The sequence below is a fragment of the Notamacropus eugenii genome, chromosome 5 (genome assembly GCF_028372415.1).
Source record: "Notamacropus eugenii isolate mMacEug1 chromosome 5, mMacEug1.pri_v2, whole genome shotgun sequence".
NCBI classification, from domain to species: Eukaryota; Metazoa; Chordata; class Mammalia; order Diprotodontia; family Macropodidae; genus Notamacropus; species Notamacropus eugenii.
Genome location: NC_092876.1, coordinates 334,649,631 through 334,676,705, shown reverse-complemented (window position 1 = coordinate 334,676,705; position 27,075 = coordinate 334,649,631). Strand labels below are relative to the sequence as shown.

The following is a 27,075-nucleotide window of genomic DNA, read 5'->3' as shown; positions in this document are numbered from 1 at the left end:
CAGCTATCAGAAGCAAAACCACAAGAGATCCATTGGCTTCTTGGATAGAGTGTTGGACTTGGGACCAGAAAGCTTGGTTTCAAATCCCACTTCACATATTCTCTCTGTGACCCTAGCTAGGCAAGTTGTCTGGGGTACAATTTTCACCTGTAAAACAGGAAAAATAGCACTCCACAGGGTATTTGTGACAATTGAATAAAATATTGTACTTCAAATGTGTTTTTAAAAAACAAACAAACCTCAGGTGTGTCAGCTAGTAGTTGAAAGAGTATTATTATATCAGTATTGTTACTAATGTTATGCTATCCATCTCCAGACAGAGGTAATGTACTCTGAACAAAAATTCAGGTTTCTTTGGCTCACATGGTTAAAGCAAGAATTTGCCTTGCTTGACTATACAGATTTGTATGTTTTTGTTTTTCTTGCTTTCTCAATATGAAGTTGGGGGCGTTGGGAGGGAAAAAATTCAGAGATGAAAATAAAATTGAATTTTAAAAATTGTTATTAATGCCACTCACATATTTAAGTGGAATGAGCTCAGTACTGGGAATCTGTGGAGATGGATTCTAGACCAGGGTTACTCGTATTTATTTCTTACATGACTCTGCCATTCAAAATTTCTCTAGTATTACACCATCAAATGCACATATGCTGCATGCCATCAATGCCCTCATTCCTTCCACAGGTAAGATTAAGATAATTTTCCTTAGGGATATTCTGAGGATGGAATGGAAATCGGTGAGAGGCACAGGCTCCAAGAATCAAAGAAGGCAAAGTTGGAAGAATCTTTTGAATCACCTGGTTCAACTGCTTTCATTTCACAGATAGGGAAACTGAGGTGCAGAGAACATATGGGATATTACGATAATAGCAATAATGATAATAGTAAATAGTAAAATTTACAAAGCACTTTGCGAATACTATCTCATTTTATCTTCACAATATCCCTGAGAGGCAGGTTCTACTATTATTTTCATTTTACAGGTGAGGAAACTGAGGCAGAAGGCAGGGGAGTGACTTGCCCAGGGTCCCTCAGCTAGTAAATATCTTCATATAAGTCCAAATTACATTCAATTAGTAATCTAATTGGACCCAGAATCTAAGTGCTATGGATATCTTGGTGAACAAAAAAGTATTATTGAGTTACCTAGTAACATGTCTTTACTTTTACTTCCTTTACTTTATTAATTTCTTAATTTACCATAAAATAAAGTTCTTGGCATTGTGTGCTGCTGTTTAACCTTGACAAATTCACAGGACTTCCTGCCTACGTCTCGTCCATTGTATCTCAGAGCAGATTTTCCTCAAGTTTTGATCTTTAGACCTTTTTATAGATCACAGCTCAACTTACCAGGTAACTAATTTCCAAAGTCTTTTCTCTTATCTCCTACAATAAACTGGTATCATGTTGACTGTTTTCCTGTCTAAGGAAACTTTTTCCTATCTTTGGAACACTTAAGAAACCATTATAAGATTTTACTGGGTCATCCCATTGAGTCAGACCTGTGAAAATTTCCCAGATATTTCTTTCTTGGCTTATTTTCAACATTAGCAACCATTTTTTTAAAACAAGATCTTCCTTATTTCTGGAATGTCCACACCCCTTCAAATATTTGGTTATCATGACTTTTCCACCTATTCTCCTGGGGTGACTGGCTTCTCAGGGAAATGGATGGGAGTTCAACAAAGGAGAATTACATTTGTGAGTGATATTAATAAGTGATAAATTTCTAATCCCCAGAGTCACTAGTGACTCTATGGACAGTCAAGTCAACCAGCATTTGTGAAGTACGTACTATGTGCCAAGCCCTATACTTAGAAAGATAAAAAAAAAAAAAATAGGACCTGTTGCCAAGAGCTCACAACCTAATTGATGGAGACAACATGTAAACAGCTATGAACAAACAAGAGATAGACAAAACAAATTGGAGATGATCTCAGAGGGAATGCATTGAGGATGATGGGAAAGGCTTCTTATAGAAGGTAGGAGTTTATTTGCAGACTCGAAGGAAGCCAGGAGTCTGAGGGTGAGGAGGGAGAGAAGAGGAGGCATAGGGCACAGTTGGTGAAAATGGACAGTCAAAGGATGGAATGTTTTACTTGGGGATCTTATAGCAGGTTACATGCATACTAGTTTTGAGCCTCAATATGGGAATACTTAAAGATGTTTAGATGAAATGGGAGAGACAGTTTGGCTTAATAGACAGAATATTGTGTACTGTAAGTTCAGGAAAACCCAAGTTTAAGTACTTCCTCAGAAGCATCGGGGCTATGTGGTTGTTCAGTTGTTTCAGTCATGTTCAACTCTTCATCACCCCATTTGGGGGGTTTTCTGAGCAAAGATCCTAGAGTGATTTGCCATTTCTTTCTCCATCTCATTTTACAGATGAAGACACTGAGACAAACAGGGTTCAGTGACTTGTCCAGGGTCACCCAGCTAGTAAGTGTCTAGAGAAGCCAGATTTGAACTCAGGAAGATGTGTGTTTCTTACTCAGAGCCAAGCACTCTATCCACAGTCCCCAGCTGCACCCAGGGGTTATGTGCCTCTGGGTAATCATAAATTCTCAGTGCTCTAGACAAGTCTCTAAGACTCTGAGCAGCAACTGAGGTGCTATCTGTTTTTGAATAGGGGGTTCCCAAACCAGGAGTTCTTAAACTGATGAAGACATAGTTGAAAAACAAAGAAGGAGAAAACAAAATGATCCAGCCAGAGAAGAGAAAAGTATTAAGGTATTTAAACCATTTCCCTTATAACCAGACGGTAGAAAAACAAGGAGAAGGTCATGTACAAGCAGAGAAGCTTTGCACAAGACTGGCCTTTGATAAATGTTTGTGGAATCAAATTTGCAAAATGAACAAACTTTGTAGGTCATGACCAATGTTTCTTTCAACTGCTATTTTGAAAATATTTAATTCTACATTAATTCCAGACCTATGCTCCTTTAGAGAAGGCATCATCTCAACCTTTAAGAGAGTAGAGGGGGCAGCGAGGTAGCTCAGGGATTAAAGGATCAGCCCTGGAGTCAGGAGGACCTGAGTTCCAAATCTGGTTTCAGATATTAGCTGGTGACCCTGGAGAAGTCACTTACCTCTACTTACCTCCAAAAACAAAAATAAAGGAAGCACTAAAAAGTTAGTGACAACAATAATAACTTGTATTTACATGATACTTAAAGGTTTTACAAAAAACTTTGCCCATAAGAATGCTATGTGGTAGGGTCAAAAGTTATGAGTTCAAGGTCGAACACCATCTTTTATGTCTCTAAGCCTTGGTAGCCATATCAATAAAATGGAGAGAACTCTTTTAAACTCTTTAAATCTACCTACATGCAAGGGTTTTTCAAACTACTGATAGAAAGCATAACATTCTGTCTGTGGCTGCTGTTGATCTCACAAAGCAGCACTCCTATCAGATACTGCTGTGGCTGGCTTCTAGCTATGGGTGGCATACTGTATAAACTCCCCTGTGAAGGGATCTGAAGTCACATTTTCTGTGAATCTTACCCTCCACTTCAGTAGATATCACACTTGGTCACTGTCCTTCCTTCTCTTTCTTTTAAATTTCAAGGAACCAGAGAATCAAGTGGATCAGGATCTTAATGTAGGGTCCATGACCTAGACTGGTTGTTGTTTTAGCTTGGTTTTTTGTTTGTTTTTAATGGATAACTATATTTCAATAATATTAATTTCCATTATAATTCTGTGTATTTTATGTACTTAGAAACATTATTCTGATAAGGGTTCCCATAGGCCTTGCCAGACTGCCAAAGGGGTCTAGGACACACACACAAAATTAAGAACCGCTGCTCTAAGAATGCTTTCAGAAAAACCTGGAAAGACTTACATGAACTGATGCAAAATGAAATGAGCAGAACCAGAACATTATACACAGTAACAGCAATGCTGTGGATGAGGATCTGTCATGAACGACTTAACTGTTCTCAGCAATACAATGATCCAAGACAATTCCAAAGGACTCATGATGAAAGGTGCTGTTCATCTCCAGAGAAAGAACTGGTGAAGCCTGAATGCAGATTGAAGAGACTTTTTCCTTATTTTATTTTTCTTGGGGTTTTTTGCCTGTGTTTTCTTTCATAGCATGACTTACATGGAAATGTGTTTTGCATGACTACATGTGTATAATCTATGTCAAATTGCTTATCTCAACCATGGGAAGAGGGGAAACAGAGAGAATTTAGAACTGAAAATTTGAAAAAATAACATTAATATTATTTTTTATATGTAATCAGGAAAAAGTGAAATATTAAATTAAATAAAAGAGAACCCCTGCTCTAGACTGATACCTGAACACCCTCCGGGGGCAGTCCAGCTGCTACCCAGAACTTTGGTTCTTCTTTAACCAAACAAGATTAATTTACACTATTGTTAGAATTATGTAACACTTGATACAAACCGAGCTAGGCCCAGCTATTTTGACTTGTGGTTCCTCAGTGATACCTGAGGGAGAAGGCCATTCCTGCTCTTACCACCTCCCAAAGTCCTCCTGCAGAATTGGGGAGCTTAGTTCAGAGCAGGAAGAGACCCGAGACATAAAATGCAGAGAATTTTCCTCCTGGGTAGGCCTGAAGAAGACCTTGTAAATATATTATTCCTGGATGAGAAGCCAAGTAATTGTTTTCAGATGCTCTTCTCTGCAGAGATTGTGTTTTGGAATGAAAATGAGAAAATGATGTGGGCCCATCATAATCCAGGAACCAGATCAAACAAAAATGAAATTGGCAGGGCAGGGAGGTGTAGTGGTGTGCGGCTGAACCTGACCCGTTCAGCCACCTGGCCTTGCTTCATGCTCCATTACCTGGAAGAACATTAGCATGCTCTTTAGTGAATGGAATATTAGGCTTGGGAGCCGGTCAGGAGTTCCAGTCCTGCCTTAGGCACTTACAAGCTACATAACCCTGGGCAAGTCATTTACCATCTCTTAGTCTAGTTTTCTCATCTGTAAAATGGGAATATCATCACAGGGTTGTTATGAAGACCGAAAGAGATAATATACGTAAAATGCTTTGCAAACATTAAAGCGTTGTATAAATGCTAGCTATTGTTATGATTGATTAATGTCATTAACTATTAAATAATTTGATTTAATTTAATAGTAATTGTAATGATGGTGATGACAAGAAAAATTAGAAGGGAGAGAAAAAGGAGGAAGAACAGGAGGAGGAGGAAGGTCAGACAGAGCCATTTAGAGAAAAACAGGGTTTCATCCACCTTTATCCTCTAGTGGCTTCCTATCACCTTCAGGAACTGCTTAGTTGTTAAGGACTATTAGGCAGGCCCGAGTCCCAAGGCATCACCTTCCTCAAACATCCAACCCTTTTGCATTTTTGAAGGCTTCTTCTAGATCCTTATTGAAAGCTTTCTATAGTTCAGTGGAATTAGAGTCAGAGGTCCTGGGTTTTAATCCCCACCCCCACCACCCTTGTGACTAACCTCTCTGGACCTTAGTTAGCTTCCTTATATGTAAAATAAACCTAGGATCCAATAATTTACTTCAGAAAGCCTACCTTCATATTGAAACAAAGAAATTAACTTAATTTCATTAATATCAATTAGCTTCTCTACATAATCAACATTCTTTCCTGAATTAGAATTGTGGAATATGCCTAGCCTTTTATGAGTGCTAAGGTACAGCCCATCCCTCAGGTTCCCTTATAAAAAATTATTTCCCCTAAAGAAAATCGCTTCCTATACCATAGTATCTCCCTTAAAGTCATCCTCTCATGACTCTCTATCACTTTCAGGATCAAATATATAATTCTCTCTTTGGCGTTCAGAGCCCTTCCTAACCTGCCTTGCTCCTGACTTTTCCAGTCTTGTATCTTACACCCTACTCCATATATTCAATCTGGTAGCACTGGCTTCCTTGTTGTTCCTTGGACAAGACATTCCAACTCCCATGTTTTGACCATTGTCATTGGCTGTCTTCCATCCCTGGAATGCCCTCCCTCTTTATCTCCACCTCCAGACTTCCTTCAACTTCCTTCCCAGGTCCTCTTAATTTTAATGCCCTCCCTCTGTGATTATATACCCTCCAATTTTATATATAATTATTTGCATATTGTCTATCCCATTAGACTGTGGGTTCCTTGAGAGCAGGCACTGTCTCTTGCCTTTTTTGCATCCCCAGAGCTTAGTAGAGTGCCTGGCACACAGTAGATAACCAATACTTATTGACTGACTGAGAACCAGGGATGGAATCTTACATCTTTAAATACCAGTTACTATACATCTCCAGACCTCAGTTCTATTATCCATAAAACAAGGTGTTTGGGCTAGCTGACCTCAGGGCTAGATCTCTCAGTGCCAACATTTTAGATCGCTACAGAGTTCTACAATCTTGTCCTAGAAGGAAAACACACCTCACCCTGTTTGCTTTGGAGGAGTCTAAGATCTTGGTCATAGCCTAGTACTGGTTTGTTCTGTGATCAGTGCTCTAATGTTCTATAAGACCTAAGGTCATTGGATAATAGATTTAAAGTTATAGGGGCCCTTAAAGGTCATCTAATCACGTGATCATAGATCTAGAGCCTCAAGGGACGTCAGAAGTCATCTGGCCCAACCCTCTCATTTTACAGATAAGGAACTGAGGCCTAGAGTGGCCAAGTCACTTGTCAAGAGCAAATGAGTAATAAGGGGGAAAGATTAGGGTCAAACCCAAATCCTTTGAAACCAAATTCATTTTAAAATTTATTCTATCCATTTCTAATTTACTACACCACCATTTTTCTTCCAAGTATGGTCTGAGCCCATACTCACTGCTTTCATAACTGTTCTTAACATGTGTAGAAGGCTCTTTTCCCTGGGAAAGAATAGGATTTCGCATTTGGAAGGAACTTTAGAGATGTTTTTTCTTTCACAAATGTTTTATTGATGCTCTTTTTTCTACATCATGGTCACTTCCCAATGCTATTTCTCCTCCCTGTTTAGAACCCTTCTTTACAAGAAATAATTAAAATCAAGCAAAACAGATCAACACGTTGACCATACCTTCAAATATATGCCTCCTTCTAGATCCCATAGTCCCCCACCTTTCTGCTGAGGAATACCTCACTAGCAGAACGAGGAGGACTGATGGGGCATCAGCACCATCATTTTACAGATTAGCAAAGGAAGGGGAAAAATAACTTGCCTGAGGCCAATCAGCTAGTTAGCTAGAGAATCGGGAATGAAGCCTGGCTCTGGACTCACGTGACCGCACATTCTATTCAGTTCTGAACTTTGCTCTGAGTTAATATCATCTAGGTCTGGGGAATCCACTGAACCTCTTTTATGGGCCTCTTGGCTTCATCTTGAGCTTGACAGGGCAACAAACACTTTTATCAAAAACCAGGAGGAATGCAGAAAACTCAGAAATGAGGAACAAATCACTCGCATCATCTTATTAGCCAGTAGTTTCAGCGTCTTTCCCACTAAACCAGTCTCAATAAATCAAGACAGATTGACTTAGGATTTGTTGTTCAATTGTTTCAGTTGTATCCAACTCTTGGTGACCCTATTTGGGATTTCCTTTATAAGGATACTGGAGTGGTTTGCCATTTCTTTCTCCAGCTCATTTTACAGATGAGAAAAGTGAGGCAAAGAGAGTGAAGTGACTTGTTCAGGGTCACACAGCTAGTTAGAGTCTGAGACCAGATCTGAACTCAGCTCTTCCTGACTTTGAGACCAACTCTGTGTCCTCTACATTAGGAGTTCTTGACCTTTTTTGTATAATGGGCTCTTTGAAAATTTAGTAAAGCCTATAGACTCCTTCGCAGAATATGATTTTAAATTCACAAAACAAAGCACATAGGATTACAAAGGAAACCACTTATAATATAGTTATCAAAATTTTTTCTTTTTTATTTATTTTGAACTTAAGTACATAAAGACAAAAAGAGAACATTTCCATGTACACAGCACAACACAAAAAGAGAATTCACTATAAAATTATGAATTTACATGTCACACAACTTTTTTTTAAAAAAAACTTACGTACTGTTTTCAAAGCCACTCTGCTTCCTTGTAAATTTTCTTTTATTCTCTGCTATTCACTTTTACAATTTTTCCCTCCCTCCCCACCTGCTTGAGATATGACTACCATTAGATCAAAATATTTTTAAAAACAAGGTTCAGAATAACTGCTCTAAACCACAATGTCCTTTGCCCTTTTCACTGCACAAAATAAATCTAGGGCCTGAAAGAATAAAAAAGACAAAGCTTTTCTCAGATATGCAATGATCTAAAACAATTCCAAAAGACTCATGACGAAAAATGCTATCCACATCCAGAGAAAGAACTAAGGAATCTGAATGCAGATCGAAGCAGGCTATTTTCTTTCGTTTATGTTTTGTTTTTTTTTTCTCATGGTTTTTTCCTTTTTGTTCTGATTCTTCATTCACAACACGACTAATATGGAAATGTGCTTAATATTATTACACATTATCAGATTGCTTGCCATCTTGAGGGGGAGAGAGAAAAAAATTGGAACTCAAAATCTCACAAAAGTGAATGTTGAAAACTATCTTTACACGTAACTGGAAAAAATGAAATACTATTAAATGTATGAGGGGAGGAGAATGAAAAAGTCAGCTCAAGACAAAGTTAGAGTTGGTATTCAGGCCTCTTGGCTTACCTATACATTTTCTGTACCTGAAATAAATCTTTAAAAAAATCTGTTTCTCTTTAAGATAGGAAGAGGATTCTCCCTGCTCTGGTGGGGGTAGAGTTTGTTTCTGCAGGAGATGGGCATCACACATCTTCTGGGATAGATTTGGGAGTTTGAGAGGGAAAGTGACTTACCCCCAGCAACAGAGGAATACTGGTATGGCTCTGAGAGGAAGTGTGGGAGGGTGAGAAGGAAAGCTCCTGTGGCCAGCAGGAGGCCTCCAATGCCAATGACCCGGGGCCGGTGGACGCGGCTGCCAAAGTAACTGACGAAGATGATGAGGATGGCATTGCTGATCTGTGGATGAGAGTAGAGAACATCATGTGAGATCAGAGCCACCTAGGCTTAGTGATCCAAATGGAAAGAAGATCTCCTTTTGTGTATCCAAAGGGAGCCTCACTTTTGAGGTCAATCATCTACAAGTATCTATTGGTACTAAGTACGTGCCAAGCACTGTGGGGATACAAAGAAATGCAAAAACAGTTCCTGCTCTCAAGTAGCATACATTCTAATAGGGGTCAAAACATTTCTAGAAATAGATATATTAATACTAAGATTTACATAGTGCTTGACCAGCCGGATGGCTCAATGGATAGAGTGCCAGGCCTAAAAGACTCATCTTCCTGATTTCAAATCTGGCCTCAGATACTTACTCCCTATGTGACCCCGGGCAAGTCATTTAACTCTGTTTGCCTTAGTTCTTCCTCTGTGAAATAAGCTGGAGAAGAAAATGTCAAATCATTCCAGTATCTTTGCCAAGAAAACCCTTAAATGCAATCATGAAGAGTCAGATGTGACTGAAAAGACTGAACAACAACATGGAAACTGGGCATCACTGGAAGTGATAATGATGTGAAAAAAGAAAGTAATACCAATAAAACATTGAAAAAGAAACCAGTAAAAACAGAATAATTCTTGACCTAGACCTCCAAAATCCAGCCCTGCCTACATTTCTTTTGATTTTTCAAAGGAGTTTCATGTTTCAGCCATTCAAAGAAACTCCCAGTAGCTAAAGAAAGAGTCATAGCCTAAAAAACTAACAAATCTTCCTAGATCTTGAGGAAAAAAAAATTGGGGCCAACAGCTGGGAAATTTCGAGTCACCAGGCAGTAGAGCAGGGTCATGACAGGAGTCCCCATGTCCAAATGTTTCCCGTTCCCTCCTGCTCAGCTCTTCCCCATATTCTAGACCAGTAGGTCCAGGACAAGTGGGCACTTACCTCATTTAAACTAGAGATGAAGCCAGAAGAAGAGCTGGAGAGGCCGAAGCGTTTCTCAATGGTGGTGAGGCTGCTCTTGAAGTAGGCACTATAGAGGAGTTGACACAATTGTAGGAGCCCCTGACAAAGCACAAACACCTGTACAAGACAGAATATACAACAGCCAGTTAGTCACTCTCATCCCAGCCTCCTCTGGCTCTGGGTTTCCTCCCTCACCATGGACAGAGACCTGATCTAGAGTCCAGAGGTATCTGGGGCCTGCTCCCAGCTCCACCAATCACTCTCTAAGTGATTGTAGGCATTTCACCTTTCTGAGTTTGGTCTTCCTCACCTGTAAGAAGTAGGATTAGCTTAGGGGACCTCTCTACTCCCTTCAGGGTCTAATATTCTGTGATATCTATTGTCTCTTCCAAAGCTCAGCAGAAAGGCCCTTACTCAAGTATTCTGGGTCTGGTCTTAGATAGATCCAGAGGAGAGAAACTAAAATAACCATCAACCCACAAAGAAAAGCCAACAGAGTTGAAGGCCTCTAAGAAGACACTACATATTTAGCTATTATTTTTTACTTAAACAATAAATATTTTTTAAAAATAATATACAACAAATTTCAACAAAAAATTAAATGAGGAATAACAAAGCACATCAATCTCTAAGTGCCAAACTACTTAAATTTTGATAAAAGTTTTAAAATAATTTTAATAAAAGAATAACAATAGTCCTTTATTTTGTCTGTGCCTTTCTTAGATCTCTGGCTATCTTTCTAGAGCAGAATAAGCACCTAACAAGGTTCCATCAGGTTAGGTAAGTAATTAGACTAGAGATGAGATAACCTCTGGAATCTAAGGCTAAAGCACCACATTTAATCCTCCTGGAAATCTCGGATCCCCATGCTGATTCTCCCAACTTCATATGTTAGTGGCAGCAGGAGCATCATTCCTAACCCATCACATACTGAGCGATAGAGCAGGAGTCCTTAACCCTTTCTGTGTCTTGCCTCCCTTTGGCAGTTTGCTGAAGCCTATGACCCCTTAGAAGAATCACATTTTTAAATGGATAAGATAAAATACATGGATTTATAAAGGTAACCTGCATAAGATAAAATATATGTTTATAAAGAAAACCTATTATATTAAAATAGTTACCAAAAATTTTTGAAGAATATCAAGCTCATGAATTCCAGATTAAGAACCCCTGATTTAGGAGGTCCAGATCACCACTCAATGATCCCTTGGGCAATATTAATCCCCTTAGGAAAGGAGTGTGTGTGGGAGATGGGAAAGTGATTCCTTTATGTAATCTGACAATTTTCTGTCAGTTATCGCAGAACTGGAATCTCAAATGAACTAATTAGTGCTACATTCTCATGTTCTTTCATTCCAAAGCTTAGCCTCACTCCCATTCATTACTCCTCACTCCAAACAACAGGGCCAAAGCCAAGATTCCATGTTGCCTCTCCCACCCTGATAAGGTCAGTGCTTGGAGTGGCCAATTCCGGGCTCCTAGTCATTCCTGGAATGCCTTTACAAGTGGCCATTCCTATCAGGTACTAGGACAGAAAAGAACTTCTATTCCACAAAGAGGGAAGGAAGGGAGTAAGGATTTATACAATACCTAAAATATCTCATTTGATCCTCACAACAACTCTCAGAGATAGGGGTTGTTATTGTCCCCATTTTATAGTTGAAGAAATTGAGATAAACAGAGGTTAAGTGATTTGCCCAGCAAGTAAGTGAGGCCAGATTTGAATTCTGGTCTTCCTGATCCCAGGCCCAGTGCTAGATCCACTGTGCGAGCCAGTTGCCTCCATTACCTCCACAATGCCCAAACAATTTCAAATCTGTTTGTTTTAAGGTACTTTCATATGTTCCTATTTCAATCCCTGATTTTTCCCTCCATATTAAGGTATTAACTTATTTTTAAAAATTTATTATATTTTATTTTTTAATGAACAGAATTTTATTTTTCTCTCCTGTCACCACCATTATCCTCCCAGAAATAAGGAAGGAAAGGAGGAGACAGAGATAGAAGGAAGGAAGAAAAGAAAGAAAAAAAGAAAAAAGAAAGGAAGAGAGAGAGACAGAGAGACAGAGAGAAAGATTCCTTGTAACAAATATGCACAGTCAAGGAAAATAAATTTGGTCATGGGATATGTTCAAAAACTGACTCATTCTGTACCCTGAATCCATTACGTCTCTGACAAGAGGTAGAGAGCATGTTTCAGCACTGGCTCCTGGAATCATGGATGGTGACTATATCTTCAGAATTGCTTGTTTTCACAATATTGATATGAGAGTATAAATTGTTCTGGTTCCGCTCATTTCACTCTGTCTCAGTTTGTGTAAGACTTTCTACGTCTCTTTGAAATCATCTACTTCCTCATTTATTTCAACACATAGTTTTCTATCACTCTTACATACCACAGTTTGTTTATTCATTTCCCAATTGATAAGTATCTCCTAATTTCCCATTTGTTGCCAGAATTGTTTTTTTTGACACCATGAAGAGAGCTGCTATCAATATCTTTGTACCACTAACTCACCCTCCTCTCCACCGTATCCTGGGATCAAAGCAGATCTGATTAATCTTGGACGTATCTCCATGTTCCTCTTATTCTTAACACTGGTTCAAATTTCAGCTCTGCCACTTACTACTGTGTGACCTTGGGTAAGACATTTAACTTACTTGGGCCCAAGATGCTTCATCTGTAAATTAGAGGGTTAGACTCAGTGACTTCTAAGGTTCAGAAGGACCTGGAGATGTACAGAGGAACAGGACACTGGGCACCCGAGTAAAGAGATGACCTCAGGGAAAGGGGTATGTATTTTGGCCATATGGGTGGAGGCTTAATAAAGATAGATCTAGATACCCTGGATTTTTTCCTAGGTCACTAGTGGTAGCCACAATAGAAGAGATGTTACAGAGGCCAACATGGCGATCCTTTGTTTCTATTTCAGGACCCTTATCCAGCATCCACATGAGAGAATTTCTTAGAGGCAGCTTTTAGGACAGTCAATAGAGTGCTGGACCTGGAGTCAGGAAGAGCTAAAGTTCAAACCCTGCCTCAGGGCAATTAATAGCTGTGTAACTCTAGGCAAGTCACTTATTTTCTATCTGCCTCAGTTTCACCTTTTGTAAAATGGGGATAATAATAGCACTTACCTTCCAGATTAAGATAATATTAGTAAAGGGCACTCTGTAAATTTTAAATTGCTATATAAATGCTAGCTTTAAAAAGCCTCCTCTTGCTCATGGATTATAAGGCCTACTTTTCCATTTCAGAGCTGGAGCATCTCACTTTCCTCTTTCTGATGAGACAGCAGATAAACCCTTCCCAAGTCCCCTTCCATTTCAGGTCTTCTCCACGCATGTAAGTTCTCATCTGTGGTACTCTTAAAAGGTCTAACTTCAGAAATGGATATGATTTTTTTTCCAGTTAAATGTCATTAAAGAAGAGGCATTATTACCATTTGCTTTGTTATTGCACCCTATGAGCAATGGGGTCTTTTCACCTGACTTGTGACTGAAGCCTCCTTTATGTGTTTTTTCCCCAGAGTATAATGGGTTTCTTAAGAACAGGCACTGTCTTGAGTTCTATTTCTATCTCCAGTGCTTTGTACATAGTAAGTGCTTAATCAATATTCATTCATTCCTGTACACAAGGGAACTGAGAACTTGGCTGGATCAACCCCTTTGAAGGAAAGAGGAAGGCGCTCAGACAAGTCCGAGAACATGGGCCAAGAGACAAGGCTCTTCCTCCAGTCCAATAAAACCTTCCTGACCCTAGAAGGAAAACAAGAGCTATTGTAGGGAAGCAGTGTCCTTGGAGGGGCAAGAAGTGAGGAGTAATTGAGTGAATGTGGGAAAGTGTATGTATCCTTTGGTGAGGGGGGTTCAATACGTAACAGGAAAGGGGAGAAAAAAACAAAAGCATAAACCATGATTCTGCATGGGGAGCATCTGAACTTTGTCACTTTAGTGGTCTCCAGGTTCCAGAACCTCAGAGACACTATTCTTTGTATAGCAGGGTAAGGGTAGTTAATGGAAAAACAGAATTGAGGAGAGATAGAGACAGAGACAGAGTGAGAAGGAGACAAAGGCAGAGAAACTGACAGTAAGAGAGACTTAGAGAGAGAGACTGAGATGCACATGAAGAAAAAGTGTATATACAGTGTGAATATATTTCAGAGGAAAGAGAGAATGCATGGGTGTAAATCCTCAGTGGGACTCTGACCACTCCACAGACAGGAAGTCCCACCCAAGGTAATGCTTCTGTTTTTCTGGTCTTTGGGGCCTGACATTGCTTAGAACTGGTGACCCAGAGCCTAGCTCTGTCTGCAATACTGAGAAACCATAATGCTATACAGGATGGATACGTGGTTATTAGACAGGTTGTTGGTTGTCCTTCAGTCTCAAAGAGGACCAAAATGATATCACTGGATGATGCCCTTTGACTCACGTATAAATTGGATTTAAGTGAGGCAGAGTTGCACAGTCATTGGCTTAACTCTGTCTTTAGAGTCATCAAAGTCCACTGAGAGGACAAAGGTCAAGACAACTGGTGATGGCCCAGGATGCAGTGGATGACCTTGACATCTTTGATGTCTGACCAGGCTCTAAGTTCTCCACAAGGCCTGCTTCAGCCACCTTCATGGCTACTGGAACAAACCGTTCTCATTCCCCTATTGCACTGGAGGAGTCTTCACATGCTTGGGGTAGACATCCCCTCCTCAACTCACTGATGGGTTTGAAACTCCTCAGTTACCCTCAGTCTGGTTTAGTCCATCTGCTGAAACAGTTTACCAGATTATGACTGCTGAGAATCCTACAATTTCTTGGAGCCACAGGTGAGAGTGGGATGAATGAGGTGGACACCAAAGGTGGACGAGCAGCCCTGAAGAGGGTTCAGCAGCCCTCACATACATGTGCTAGTCTCTTCTAAATATCCTTAGAGAGTAGACAGGGGCTTCTTTTAGCACTGAGGGATCTATTTAAAACACATCTTTTTAGCTATTCTGTGCTGGTCAATTCTGAAACCTAGAGAAGTCTCGGCTAGCACTGGGGAGTATAGACAGGGAACTTTGAGTAAACTGAGGAATCCTGTTGGATTGTATTTAAACCATAAGTGTGTGGCTCAGCTCTGGGTCACACAATTGCAAGATGGAAACTGAATTAATTTCAAGCCTAGGATAAGAATGAATGAAAGAAAGTAGCTCTACTTAAGGTCATTTGGACACTGCTGACTTCCCATGTCCATGTGTCCTTCAACAAGGCTTACGTCAGAAAATCATCTGTGAAGACATTCCGTCGTGCCAGGCAACAGAAACATTTTGAACTCAGGACTGAGACCTTTCTCCAAGTTGTACTTAATGACTCCTAAAGAATCAACTGAAAACTAACTGAAATAATTAAGCTTCAGCAAAGTTGCAGGATATAAAATAAATCCATACAAATCATCAACATTTCCATACAATATCAATAAAACCCAGAAGGAGGAGACAGATAAATATAATTAAAAAGAACTACAAGTTGGATAAAACCCTTAGGAGCCTACCTGCCAAGTTATAGACAAGAAGCACATAAATACAACTGCAAGCCACTGCTTATAGAAATAAAGACAGACCTCGATCAATGGAGAAGTATGACTCGCTAATGGGAAGGATGAGTCCAAAAGTGCAAAGGATTACTTTATAGAATGAGAAAACATAACACCAAAGTTCAAGTGGACCCTGCTTTCATTGTTGGAATCATCGTGTTTCTATCTTTCATTTGGTTCTGCTTTCCTCTGCCTGCATTATTTCATACAACTTTGCAAAGTTTCTTTGCATTTTGCATATTCCGTACTCTGTGGTATAGTGTTATTCCATTATGTTCATATACTACAATTTATTCAGCTATTTCCCAGTTATCGAGCATGTATTTAGTTTCCAGGGCAGCTAGGTGGCACAATGGATAGAGTTCTGGGCCTGGAGTTAGGAAGACATTTTTCTGAGCTCAGATTCGGCCTCAAAGACTTCCTAGATGTGTGACCGTGGGCAAGTCACTTAACTCTCTTTACCTTAGTTTCCTCATCTATAAAGTGAGCTAGAGAAGGAAATGGTGAACCACTGGAGTATTCAAGAAAAACCCAAATGGAATCATGAAGAGTCAAACACTACTGAAACAACTCAGCAACGTCTGATTTCCAGTTTTTGTTATAATGATGTTATGAGTACTTTTATACATATGAGTCTTTTCTTGTTGTCAGTAAGAGGAAGAACCATTTAGGAACTTTTCTTGCATGATTCCAAATTGCTTTCTAGAATGGTTGAACTAATTCATTTATATCTCAGTAGTGTCTTTACATTTGCTTTAATTTTTAAAAATATTTTATCCATGTTTTTTGTTTTTATGCAACCTTCATTTCCAAATGACAATATAAAAAGAAAGAGGGGGGAAAAACAGTTAAGCAAAAGCTACTAAACATATTAACCATTCCAACTATATATATGTGTATGTATATATATATATATACACATACATACTATATATACACACACATATATATGTATATGTTTGTGTGTGTATGTATATATACATATACATATATATATGCATATATATATATACACACACACAAAATACCATTCCCCCACCTGTAGTCACTCCACTTCCACAAAAAAGGGAAAAAAGTTCATTGTCTCAACATTTCTCCTGGGCTGTTTGATTATTGTAATTGGCATAGGATTGTACGTATAGAGCTGAAAGAAGTTTTAGAAATCATCAGAGCCAACCATCTCATTTTATAGATGAGGAAACTGAGGCAAAGAGAGATTGACATTAGAGTCTGAAGCAGGATTTGAACTCGGGTCTTCCCAGCATTCTATCCCTTGTGCCACTTAGTTGCTTCTTTTACACAACATTCAGTTTCATTATTTTGTTGTTCTTTCCATTTTATTTCTTGTATATTACGTTTTTCCGTTTCTCCTCACTTTGAAGCACTATTTTGTAAGGTTTCCTATGCTTCTCTGAATTATTCACTTTCATTATTTCTTATAGAACAGTAATATCCCATTACATTTTTGTACCACAATTTGGTTAGTCATTCCTCAATCAAAGGGCATCTACTTTATTTTTAATTTTTGCTACCACAAAAAGTGCAACTATGAATATTTCACTCTTTGTGGGACCTTACTTTCCCTTAATGATCCCCTTGGGGTATACATATACCAGTGGGACCTCAGAGTGAGAATGTGCCTTTTTCCCTAGAGCCCTTCCAACTATGAATTCATTTCATTTTTATTTATCCTTCCTTTTCCTCCTCTTCTTTTCCCATCTTTTCTTCCTCTTTATCTTCTTTTTTCTTCCTTCTCTACCCTTCTCCTTTCCTATCAGATCTTAAATTCAGTTCTAATTACCCCACTCCTCCTCCATTCAAATCATCAAACTAATCCTGAATTAACAAGAACTACTAACAACCACCAACTCTACTAGAACTTTGTAGGTTAAAGTAGGTGGAGTGGGAGAGAATTGCATGTCCCAGATTCTTTTACGGAAAGGTACATCATGTACCAACATTGTTTAGAAATGACTCTGAAGTCTTGACATTTACAGTTAAGACTAGAATTCCTACTCTCCCTGACACCCCACACCCCTTGAGATTCCCTGGATGGCTTTCCATCGCAGCCTGGATGGAATCTTCTCTCTTTGGGCAAGGTGAGGCAACCAAGCTCTCTTCAGGTCTTGATACATTCTAGGACTGCTGTAAACTTGGCAGCATCTGAAATCCCCAGGCACCAACTTGGTAAGACAGCTAGGAAGCAGGAATGTGGCTTGGGGGCAAGGAAGGGCAGCAAGCACCAGCTCTAAGAGTTTTGTAGCCATTTCCCTGGCACAGTATTGCCAGTCACAGGGGAAGATCTCATCTTCTTTGCAAAGATTTTCGTCATCCTTGCTGTAGATTACCTGGAATTATCTGCATCAAAACAACATTTTTTTTAATGTCTTACATGGGGTAGAAGAATCCCATATTGAGAAATCACTCAAACAAGTATTACCTGAGGGTCCAAAATGGAGAGCAAACCCACTACCATCTATAGATTGGCATGGGGATGACAAGGACAGAAAGGAGGAGGAAAGAACAGTAGGACTGGGATTGTTGTACTTTGGTAGTGGAAATCAGGATTACTGAGTGCATAAACAGCAGTAATATTCCCCAAATTACCTTCATTTAATGATGGAAAAGTTTCTAGATGAGACAGAATTATAGGAAGTTTTAAAAATGAAATGGAAAATGATAACTACCTTAAATCCTGATCTTTGTGAAGCATTATGACAGGTTCCCCACCTATGCTAAATGCTGGGTTACACATAGAAAATTGAGACAGTCTTTACTCTCAGGAAGCTCATATTCTAATTGAGAGGAACAGCTCATAAAGAAGCGTTCATCTTCAATTCATGGCAGATGGAAAGACCAGGTGGTGCTCAGACAGGGAAGACTGCAGGGTAGCTGCCAAGGCCCAGAGGTCATTGCGGAGTAATGATAGGGTAGATGGTCTTGTACCAAGAAGAGAATAGATTCAAGGACTAGAATAGAGGGGGGCTCTGGTGTATCTCTGGCTGAGATAGAAAGGGCGTAATGGTCAGCATCCAGCTGACTGTGAAAGAAGGAAGGAAAAGATGGATGGGAAACATATGTGCTAGTGGCTGGCTAACAAAGAGAATAAATCACTAACCTCCTACAATGTCTATGCTATGTCATTAATTTACTTCTGGGTCTCTAAAATTATTTTGTGAAGTCATTTCTGAAATTAAGAAGCCCTATTATTAGCCTTTGGGGAATAAGTCTCCTAAGATACGGTAAGCTAGGCCTGCTTGAATTTAGGCCCACATTCATCAGGCATTTCTATTGGAAGTGGCTGTCTACATATGAGAAAAAGAATCTTTTCTCTAGCATGTGCTTCCCATCTGGTGGTATGGGAAGAGTACTGTATTTAGATTCAGAAGACTTGAGTTCAAATTCTAGCTTACTTACTACCTGGGTGATCCGGGGCTAGCTATTTCCCTTCTCTGGATGTCAAGTAGAAAATGAGGAGATTAGACGAGATCCCTGTGCAATAGCTCTAAAAAGGAAATGATCTGATCAAAGTTATACACTAAAGGACAGCTAGGTTGTTCAGTGGATAGAGCACCAGGCCTGGAGTTAGGAAGATCTGAGTTCAAATCTGAACTCAGACAGTTACTAGCTGTGTGCTGTGGACCCTGGACAAATCACATAAGCCTGTAATTAATATCTTACATGGGGTAGGAGAATCCTATATTGCCTCAGTTTCCTTATCTGTAAAATGATGTGGAGAAGCAAACCACTTTAGTATCTTTGCCAAGAAAACTCCAAATGGGGTCATGAAGACTCAGAAACAACTGGACAGCAATAACAATGATGTGCATTAAAGAAGATTACTCTGGCAGTCTTATGTAGGCTGAATTGAAGAGGCCAGTGCCTGGAGGCAGGGAGATTAGCTATCAGGGCCTCATGAGAGACCATGAATAAGGGATGTAGGGTACTATCTGTCATATCTCTGAAGCCACACACTGAACTTGGTGTTGCTAACCTTCAGTGGGACCTCCAGGCACTCAGACCTACTATATCTATGTAGACAACTGCAATCTTTCTTTATGATTTAATGATGAGCAGAAGGAAAATGCACGGGAGTCAGAACATACGGCAGAGTATCCTGCACTAGATTTGGGTTCAGACAGCTTGCACCTAGAGCAGTTTGGTGGTACAGAACTCTGGACCTGAAGTCAAGAAGACCTGAGTTCAAATCTGGTCTCAGGCATTTACTAGCTGTGTGCTGTGTGACTCTGGACAAGTCACTTAACTCTGTTTGCCTCAGTTTTCTCATCCATAAAATGAGCTGAGGAAGGAAATGGCAAACCACTGTAGTATCTTTGTCAAGAAAACCCTAAATGGAGTCAAGAATAGTAAGACACAACTGAACAACAACAACAGCCTGTGTATGAATTCTAGTTCTACTACTTATAACCTATGTGACCTTAAGTGAGTCATTTCTTATCTCTCTGGGCCTCAGCTTACCCATCTGGAAAATGAAAAGCTGAAATGATTTCTAAGGTCCCTTCCAGCTGTGGTGCCTATGATTCTAATATTCCTATCTGATAAAGAAACTAGAAAGGCAAAAATTAAAGCAATCCTTCAACTGGCTCAAAACGCCTAAGTAAGTGTATAGACAAATAGTTGTGATTGAAGTGGGAAAAAGCCACTATTGTCTGTGAAAAGTTGGAAGAGTTTTTGATGCAAAGTGATTTGAAGCCCAGGATCTAAAGGCATATATTCAAATAAAGAATCTTAAAGGTTGGTAGTGTTCATCTAGTAGAAGTCAATTGGACAATCTTAGGCCTGAAGGATGAATCCCTCTTACAACACCCTTCACAAGGAGTCATGCAGGTGTAAGCTGATGCAGCCCACCAATTGGGAAAAGGCTGACCAAGTTATTGTACATGTGATAGAATATTATTGTGCTATAGGAAATGATAAAGGGGACAGTTTCGGAGAAACCTAGGAGGACTTGTATGAACTGATGCAGAGTTAACTGAGCAAAACCAGAAGAACAGTTTATACAATGACAACAACATGGTAAAGACAGACAATTCTGAAAGATTTTTTAAACTCTAATCAATGTAAAAACCAACCACGATTCCAACAGACTCATGATGAAGCATGCTATCCACTTTCTGACAGAGCAAGATGGACTCAGAGGGTAGATTGAGATATTTTGTTTGGATGAGGCTAAAAGGGGAATTTCTTTTCCTTGACCATACATTTTCGTAACAGGGTTTTTCCTTCTCTGTCAGTGGAGGGAGGAGAAAGTAGAAGACAGATTTTCATTAACTGGAAAAAATAAAAAATTGAATTTTTAAAAAAAGAAGTCATTCAGTCTCCAGTAATAGGAAGCTCACTGTCATGGAAGCCCATTATAATACTTGACTGATTTAATGGTTAGGAAGTTTCTCTATTTAGCTGAAATTCACCTTTTCATAACCTCTACTCCCTGACCCTCTTTGTCCTTCCCAGGGTAAGACTAAAATCTAATCTTGAAAAAAATCAATCTTACAAATATTTAAGGACAATGATTATATCCCAACCTCCAAGCTTTCTCTTCTCCAGATGGGCCTGTCTGGTTCTTTTTAACTGTTCTTCATTGGTCTAGTTTTGCTCCCCAGTTATCCTGGTCACTATTCTCTGGACATGCACCAACTTAGCAATGACCTTAAAAATTGGTTTCTAGAACAGAACACAATCTCCCAGATAGCCTCTGACCACAGCCAAATACAGTGACACTATCAATTCCTATATACTGTACACTATACTTAATAAAGTCTGAGATACATTAGATTTTTTTGGCTTATTTTCTTGCCCCATCCTTTCCAATTCACTGAACATGCAAATTACTAAAACAACCACACACGCATACACACACACACACACACACACACACACACACACACACGGTCTTTTTCCTATGACTACTTCTAGACACATTTTTCCTACCATGTACTTGTGCAGTTGATTTTTGAATTAATCAAAATGAGGTATTTTATATTTATCCCTAAAACATTTCATAGAATTACATTTGGCCCATAATTCTAGTTTATCAGGAATCCTTGAGATCCAAATTCTGCCATCTAGTTTACTAGCAAGCCCTACAAGTTTGATAAACATGCTTCCTATGTTTTATTCAAGTTATTAGAAAAAATGGCTGGATCAGACAAGTGACCAAAACAGAAGCTTGAAGTAGGCCACCTTGCTTCAAGGTTGACGTCCATCTATTACTCAACATTTTTCAGATATGGTTGTTCAATCAATTCTAGATCTTCCTAATTATCATTTATCTTTTTTTTAAAAAAAAAGGTTTGCCTATCTTTACCAGAAGGATGTAGGGTTACATATGAGCATTACTTTATTAAAAACTGGATTCATTTCTTCAGAGACATTTGCAATGTTCTTCCCTAGAGATGTTTACAACTAGAAAGTACCCTAATCTATCTAGGATTAGACACAATTCTATCTAGAGGCAGGGGGAAGGAGGAGATGGTCCAAAGGACCTTCCTGTGCCCTTTCCAGTCTATTAATTCTTAAAGGATTTATGAGATAATACAAGCAACTTCTTTGACCTCCTAGATGAAAGAAATGCTAAGCAAATCAAAAGCATATATAATGTCCTTATTCAGATTGCATGAAGGCTAGAAGTACCAGGGGGAAGATAATTGGAAGGGAGTTTATGATGTGGGCAAGGGAACAGAGAATGATGATAGAGATGACCTAAAGATTATTATTGTCCTCAGATGAAACACTCAAATAGAATTGTTCTATTGACATAGTACACATTGTAAATCTTCCTTGACTCCTGGTGACTTCTCCAAATGGAGCAACTCACTAGAAATATTCACCAAACCACTGTATCTCAAAGTATAAAGACCAGTAGCCTCCCTGACTAAAGAAGGCACTGGGCCATGAATCTACTGCTGAATTAAGGCCTGGGGGAATAGCCAAAACTCTTTTCCTGGGTGGGAACTTGAGTATGAGTTAGCTACTAATTCTCCAGGTGTTGCCCCCCCCCTACACCCTCCAAGCAAGGATAGGTACAAAGTTCCCAAAACTTGATTTGCATATCTGGTCATCAAGGCTCCAATTTCCCACTCCCTAATGCATGGATCTACTTGATCCAGATAAGAACCCTAAGAACATAATAAAACAAAACCCTGGACTGGACCAGTTCCACCAGACTGCCTCCTTATTTTGAACATTTTCCCCTCAATAAAGCTGGCTTGTTTTACTTTCTGCTGATTTCCATCTTGTGCTGTGTTCCAAAACATTTGTTGTTTTGGTCCATCCTTCATTCTCAAACAGGATCAGTGATGTCAGAGGGGTGATGTTTTGACTTGCAAGTGAATTGGGTTTAAAAGAGGCAAAGCTGTGCAAAGTCATCAGCCTCACTCCTCCAGTCATCAGAGTCCAGTAGCAAGACGTAGGTCAAGATGACAACAAAACTTTGTTCATTATCTGGTTGACTGGCGGAGGAACTGACGGTTGTGAGTGCTGAGAAAAAGCAGCCTCCATACATCCATATATACACCAATACAGGCATACATATATGCATGCTTATATGCATGCAAACATTCATACATACAACATTGGTTGAAAGGCATGTTCAGGTGACAAGGAGAGAGGAACTTTCTGTGGAGATTTCTTTGCTCTTTTTAGAAATAGTTAGAACAATGTGGAGAGAGAAAGAAGGACCATGGAGATGACCTCTCTTGGGATGGGTATTTGAGAGACGATTGGAGAGGGAGGAGACTCTGGCCCCTGCCCCACTCCCACCTTAGACAGAGAAAGGAAGGAAGTCGTCTGCATCCTGGAGTGGAAGAGATCACCCTGCAGGGCCTTTTGATCTATAACAAGCCTGGTCCTTTCCCCTTATTTTCTTGGGGAGGTGACCTGGGATCCATACTGTGCTTCTTTCACTCTCAAGGTAGAAAGCCCTTTTAAGGCACTGTACAGGAAATCAAATATTTGCCCGACACAGGAAAAACGACACCCAAGATAAAGCCCAGAGATCCCGAGCAGTACATTTGGGATCAAAGTAAGTGGCAGAAGCAGTACTAATAATAATCACTAGAGGCCTTTGATAAGAGCAGGTCCTATTGAAGCCTTGAAAACATCCAAGTTGGAACAATCTGTCTAGGGCTTTGCTTGTGAGATCCGATTGAGTAGAAAACTAGGCTAGGCTGCTGAAGAACCCTAAAAATAGGATCCACACCTTTTTCTGGAAAAATATAAGTACAGCTCTGCCTGCAGGGCAAGCGGTTGAGCCAGGGATCTTGAGTTCTGTTCTCTCTCTCTCAAACTGATCTCCTGCTGTACCAATTCTTCCCACCTCACCTCACCCCCTCCCACTCCCCAAACATTTCTCCTTCTTGATCATGCCTTTGCATTGACTTCCCTCTTTCTCGTCCTCCTCTCCCTCCACCATCCCTTTAGTCTGGAAGGCTCTCCCTCTTTACCTCCATCTCTGAGAATACCTGGCTTTCTTCAAGACTCAATTCAAGTGCCTCCTTTTGCAAGAATCCTTCCAGGTTCCCCCAGTTTCTAGTGTCTTTTACTTCTAAGGTTACATCCCATCTATTCTATGCATCTTGTGTGTATCTAGTTTTTATATACATATATGTGCGTATATGTATATATGTGCATGTATGTATGTGTGTACATATATATGCATACGTGTGTATATGTTGTCTCCCCATTAGTATGTTGTTTTGTCCTTCATTTTGAAGAACATCAATGACATTACAGGCTGATGTTTTGATTCAAATGGATTAGATTTAAGTGAGGAGAGTTGCACGAAGTTGTCATCCTCACTCTCTCTTCCAGATTCAGTGAAGTCCAGTGACAGGACAAAAGTCAAAATGACCGATGATGGCCCAGGATGCAGTGAGTGATCTTGGCATCTTCAATGCGTGGCCAAGCTCGAAGTGTTCCACAGCACCTGCTTCAGCTGCCTCCATGGCCATTGGAACAAATTGGAACATCTGCTCATTCCAGCAAAGGAAGTTTTCACAAACTTGGGGCAGATACTCCCTTAAATAATGGGTTTGAGGTCTGTTGATTCCCCTCAACCTTGTTTAGCCCATCTGCCAAGACAGCTTTCCTGGGGTGTGGCTGCTGCTCATGCACAATTTCTTGGAGCCATAGATGAGAGTTGGGTGAAGGTGGAAACCCAAGGTGGATGAGCTCAACAAGCCCTCACACCAGAGGTGCTGGTCCTCTCTGAGCACCCCATACTCCCACCTATTAGGATCCCCAGCACTAAGCACTTAACTTGGCACAGACTAAATGCTGGCTTCACAGATACTAATTGATGGACTGATTGATTGGTTCACCTCAGACCTAAGACCTATTTTGGCAATTCATAACGGGATCTTTCCCCTTTGAACCACTTAAACCTAAGTGTTTCTGATCTCACTTGGTGTTATCTATTTATATATGTTCTGTCACAACTAGAATGTAAGCTCCCTGATGACAGGAGCTGTACTTGCTTTTGCTTTGTATCTCTAGTACTGGATATGGTGTCTGGCATATAGGAAGGGTATATTCACACCCTTGTTCAAATCCCATTACAAAAGTTTTTGAAGGTCCCACTTCTTTTCTAGAGTAACATTGCCAACTGATGGAGTTTGGGAGCATCTAAGGGGGTCAGAGTAATTTTTAAGGTAAGGTACATGGATGTACCCCAAAGGGCAATTGGGTTAATTTCAAACTATGTAAGTAGCTTGTAATCATTTAATCAGTTATCACATGCCTACACTGTACAAGGTTCTGTACTAGACTGTGGTAATATAAACAACTTCCTACCCTTAAAGAGCTCAAATGAACTATATTTCATATAAACACATATAAAAATATATATGTATTTATATATGCATGTATAATATATGTAAAATATATATGTATTTATGTATACAATAAAACACATATTATAATGTGTATATGTGATTGTGCATATGTGCATGTATGTATGTATATCAGAAAAGCAATTCATTAATTTGTCTACGTATATAAATAGGTAAGCTATCTTACTCATCTTGAATCTTTCCTGGAGACAAATACTGAGCGTCTTATTAGCCCTATCTTGTAAGAGAGGTGATAGATAAGATTTGCAGAATGAGACATGGGTTTTCCTGTGTCAATTTATTTTGCTTGACTATATTTATCTGTTATAAGAGAAAGCTTTCATTTGGGGGGAATGTTATTCAGGGGAGTGAAGAGGTAATGATAGTGATACAAAAAAAGAAAGAAAAGAACATCAGTGAAACATTTAAAATACACAGTAGAAGGCAAAAGGAATTTGAGGAGACATAGACAAGCCTGACAGTCACCTGACAAGCCTTACTTTTGTATTAAATTTAATATAAGGGTGAGAATCAGGTCTCTGATGTCATCAGCATAGGCACTGAGGAAGCTCTTTACCATCCTAGGCTTTCTCTGTAACTTATAGTTTTAGAGAGTTGGCTGGAACACTCAGAGATTAAGTAATTTACCCAGGGTCATGATATGTCAGAAGGGGGAAGGACCCAGCCTTCTAGGCTTTAAGGCCAGACCTCTATGCACTACGCCATGCTACTTTCATGAGTCAACAGCAATTATGAAGCACCTACTATTCACTAAGCACTGTGCTAATTGCTAGAGAAACAAAAAGAAAGGCAAAAATAAAAAAAACAATCAAGAAGCTCAGAGTCCAATGGGAAACATGCAAGCAAATATGTACAAACAAGTTATAAAATGGATCAATCAGAAAGTCAACAGAGGGAAGGGAGGAGAATTAAGGAAGATCAGACAACAGTTCTTTTTGAAGGTAAGATTTTAGTTGTTGTTGTATGTATTTGTCCTTCATTCTCAAAGAGGACCATGACATCAAGATGATGACATGACTTGCACTTCACTTTGATTTGAGTGCGGGAAGACTGTGCAAGGTCACCAGACTCTCTTTCTCCTCCAGAGTCATCTGCATTCAGATATTCATCAGGATGACTGGAGATGGCCCAGGATGCAATGGGAAACCTTGGCCTTTTAAGGTATTTACTTAAACTGAGGTAATGCCCATTCAGTGAATACGTCTCTTTAAGAAGTAGTCAGGGAATGTTTTACTTTTTAGAAGGTGAGATTTTAACTGAGACTTGAAGGAGCCAGAAGGCAGAGAGGAGGAGGGAGAGCATTTCAGTCATGGGTTGTTGTGTTCATCCTTTGTTTTCAAAGACAATAACATCAGAGAAATGATGACATGTCTTGCACTGGACTTTGTTTTGAGCGAGGGAGGGCTATGCAAGGTTACCAGCCTCACTTTCTCCTCCTGAGCCATCTGGGTCCAGGGGCCTGATATTCATCAGGATGACTGGAGATGGTCCAGGATGAAATGGGGGACCTTGGCCTTTTCAGGCACACACTTAGAGGGAGGTAATGTCCATTGAGTGAATAGGCCTCTTTAAGAAGAAGTCAGGAAATGGCCCTTTTAATGAGCAAAAAATAAATAAATAAATAACAAAATCAAACTGGGAGGGAAAGAGAAACTTACTATTGATAATCACTCTAAGCCAGCCATTAAGTAGAGCTTGGGCAGGGACTTACTGTCCAGACTATGC

The 27,075-nt window shown here is 39.7% G+C and overlaps 1 protein-coding gene across 2 annotated transcripts in view; it reads right to left on the bottom strand.

The window, feature by feature from the left end:
* Window positions 1-27,075, bottom strand: part of SLCO2A1 (solute carrier organic anion transporter family member 2A1) — a 138,726-nt gene that overhangs the window by 68,540 nt on the left and 43,111 nt on the right. For both annotated transcript variants that reach the window (XM_072613639.1, XM_072613640.1), the window contains exons 2-3: window positions 9,886-10,023; window positions 8,801-8,963 (exon numbers count right to left, since the gene is read on the bottom strand). In XM_072613639.1, the coding sequence (XP_072469740.1) occupies window positions 8,801-8,963; window positions 9,886-10,023 (301 nt within the window). The remainder of the gene's footprint in view (window positions 1-8,800; window positions 8,964-9,885; window positions 10,024-27,075) is intronic.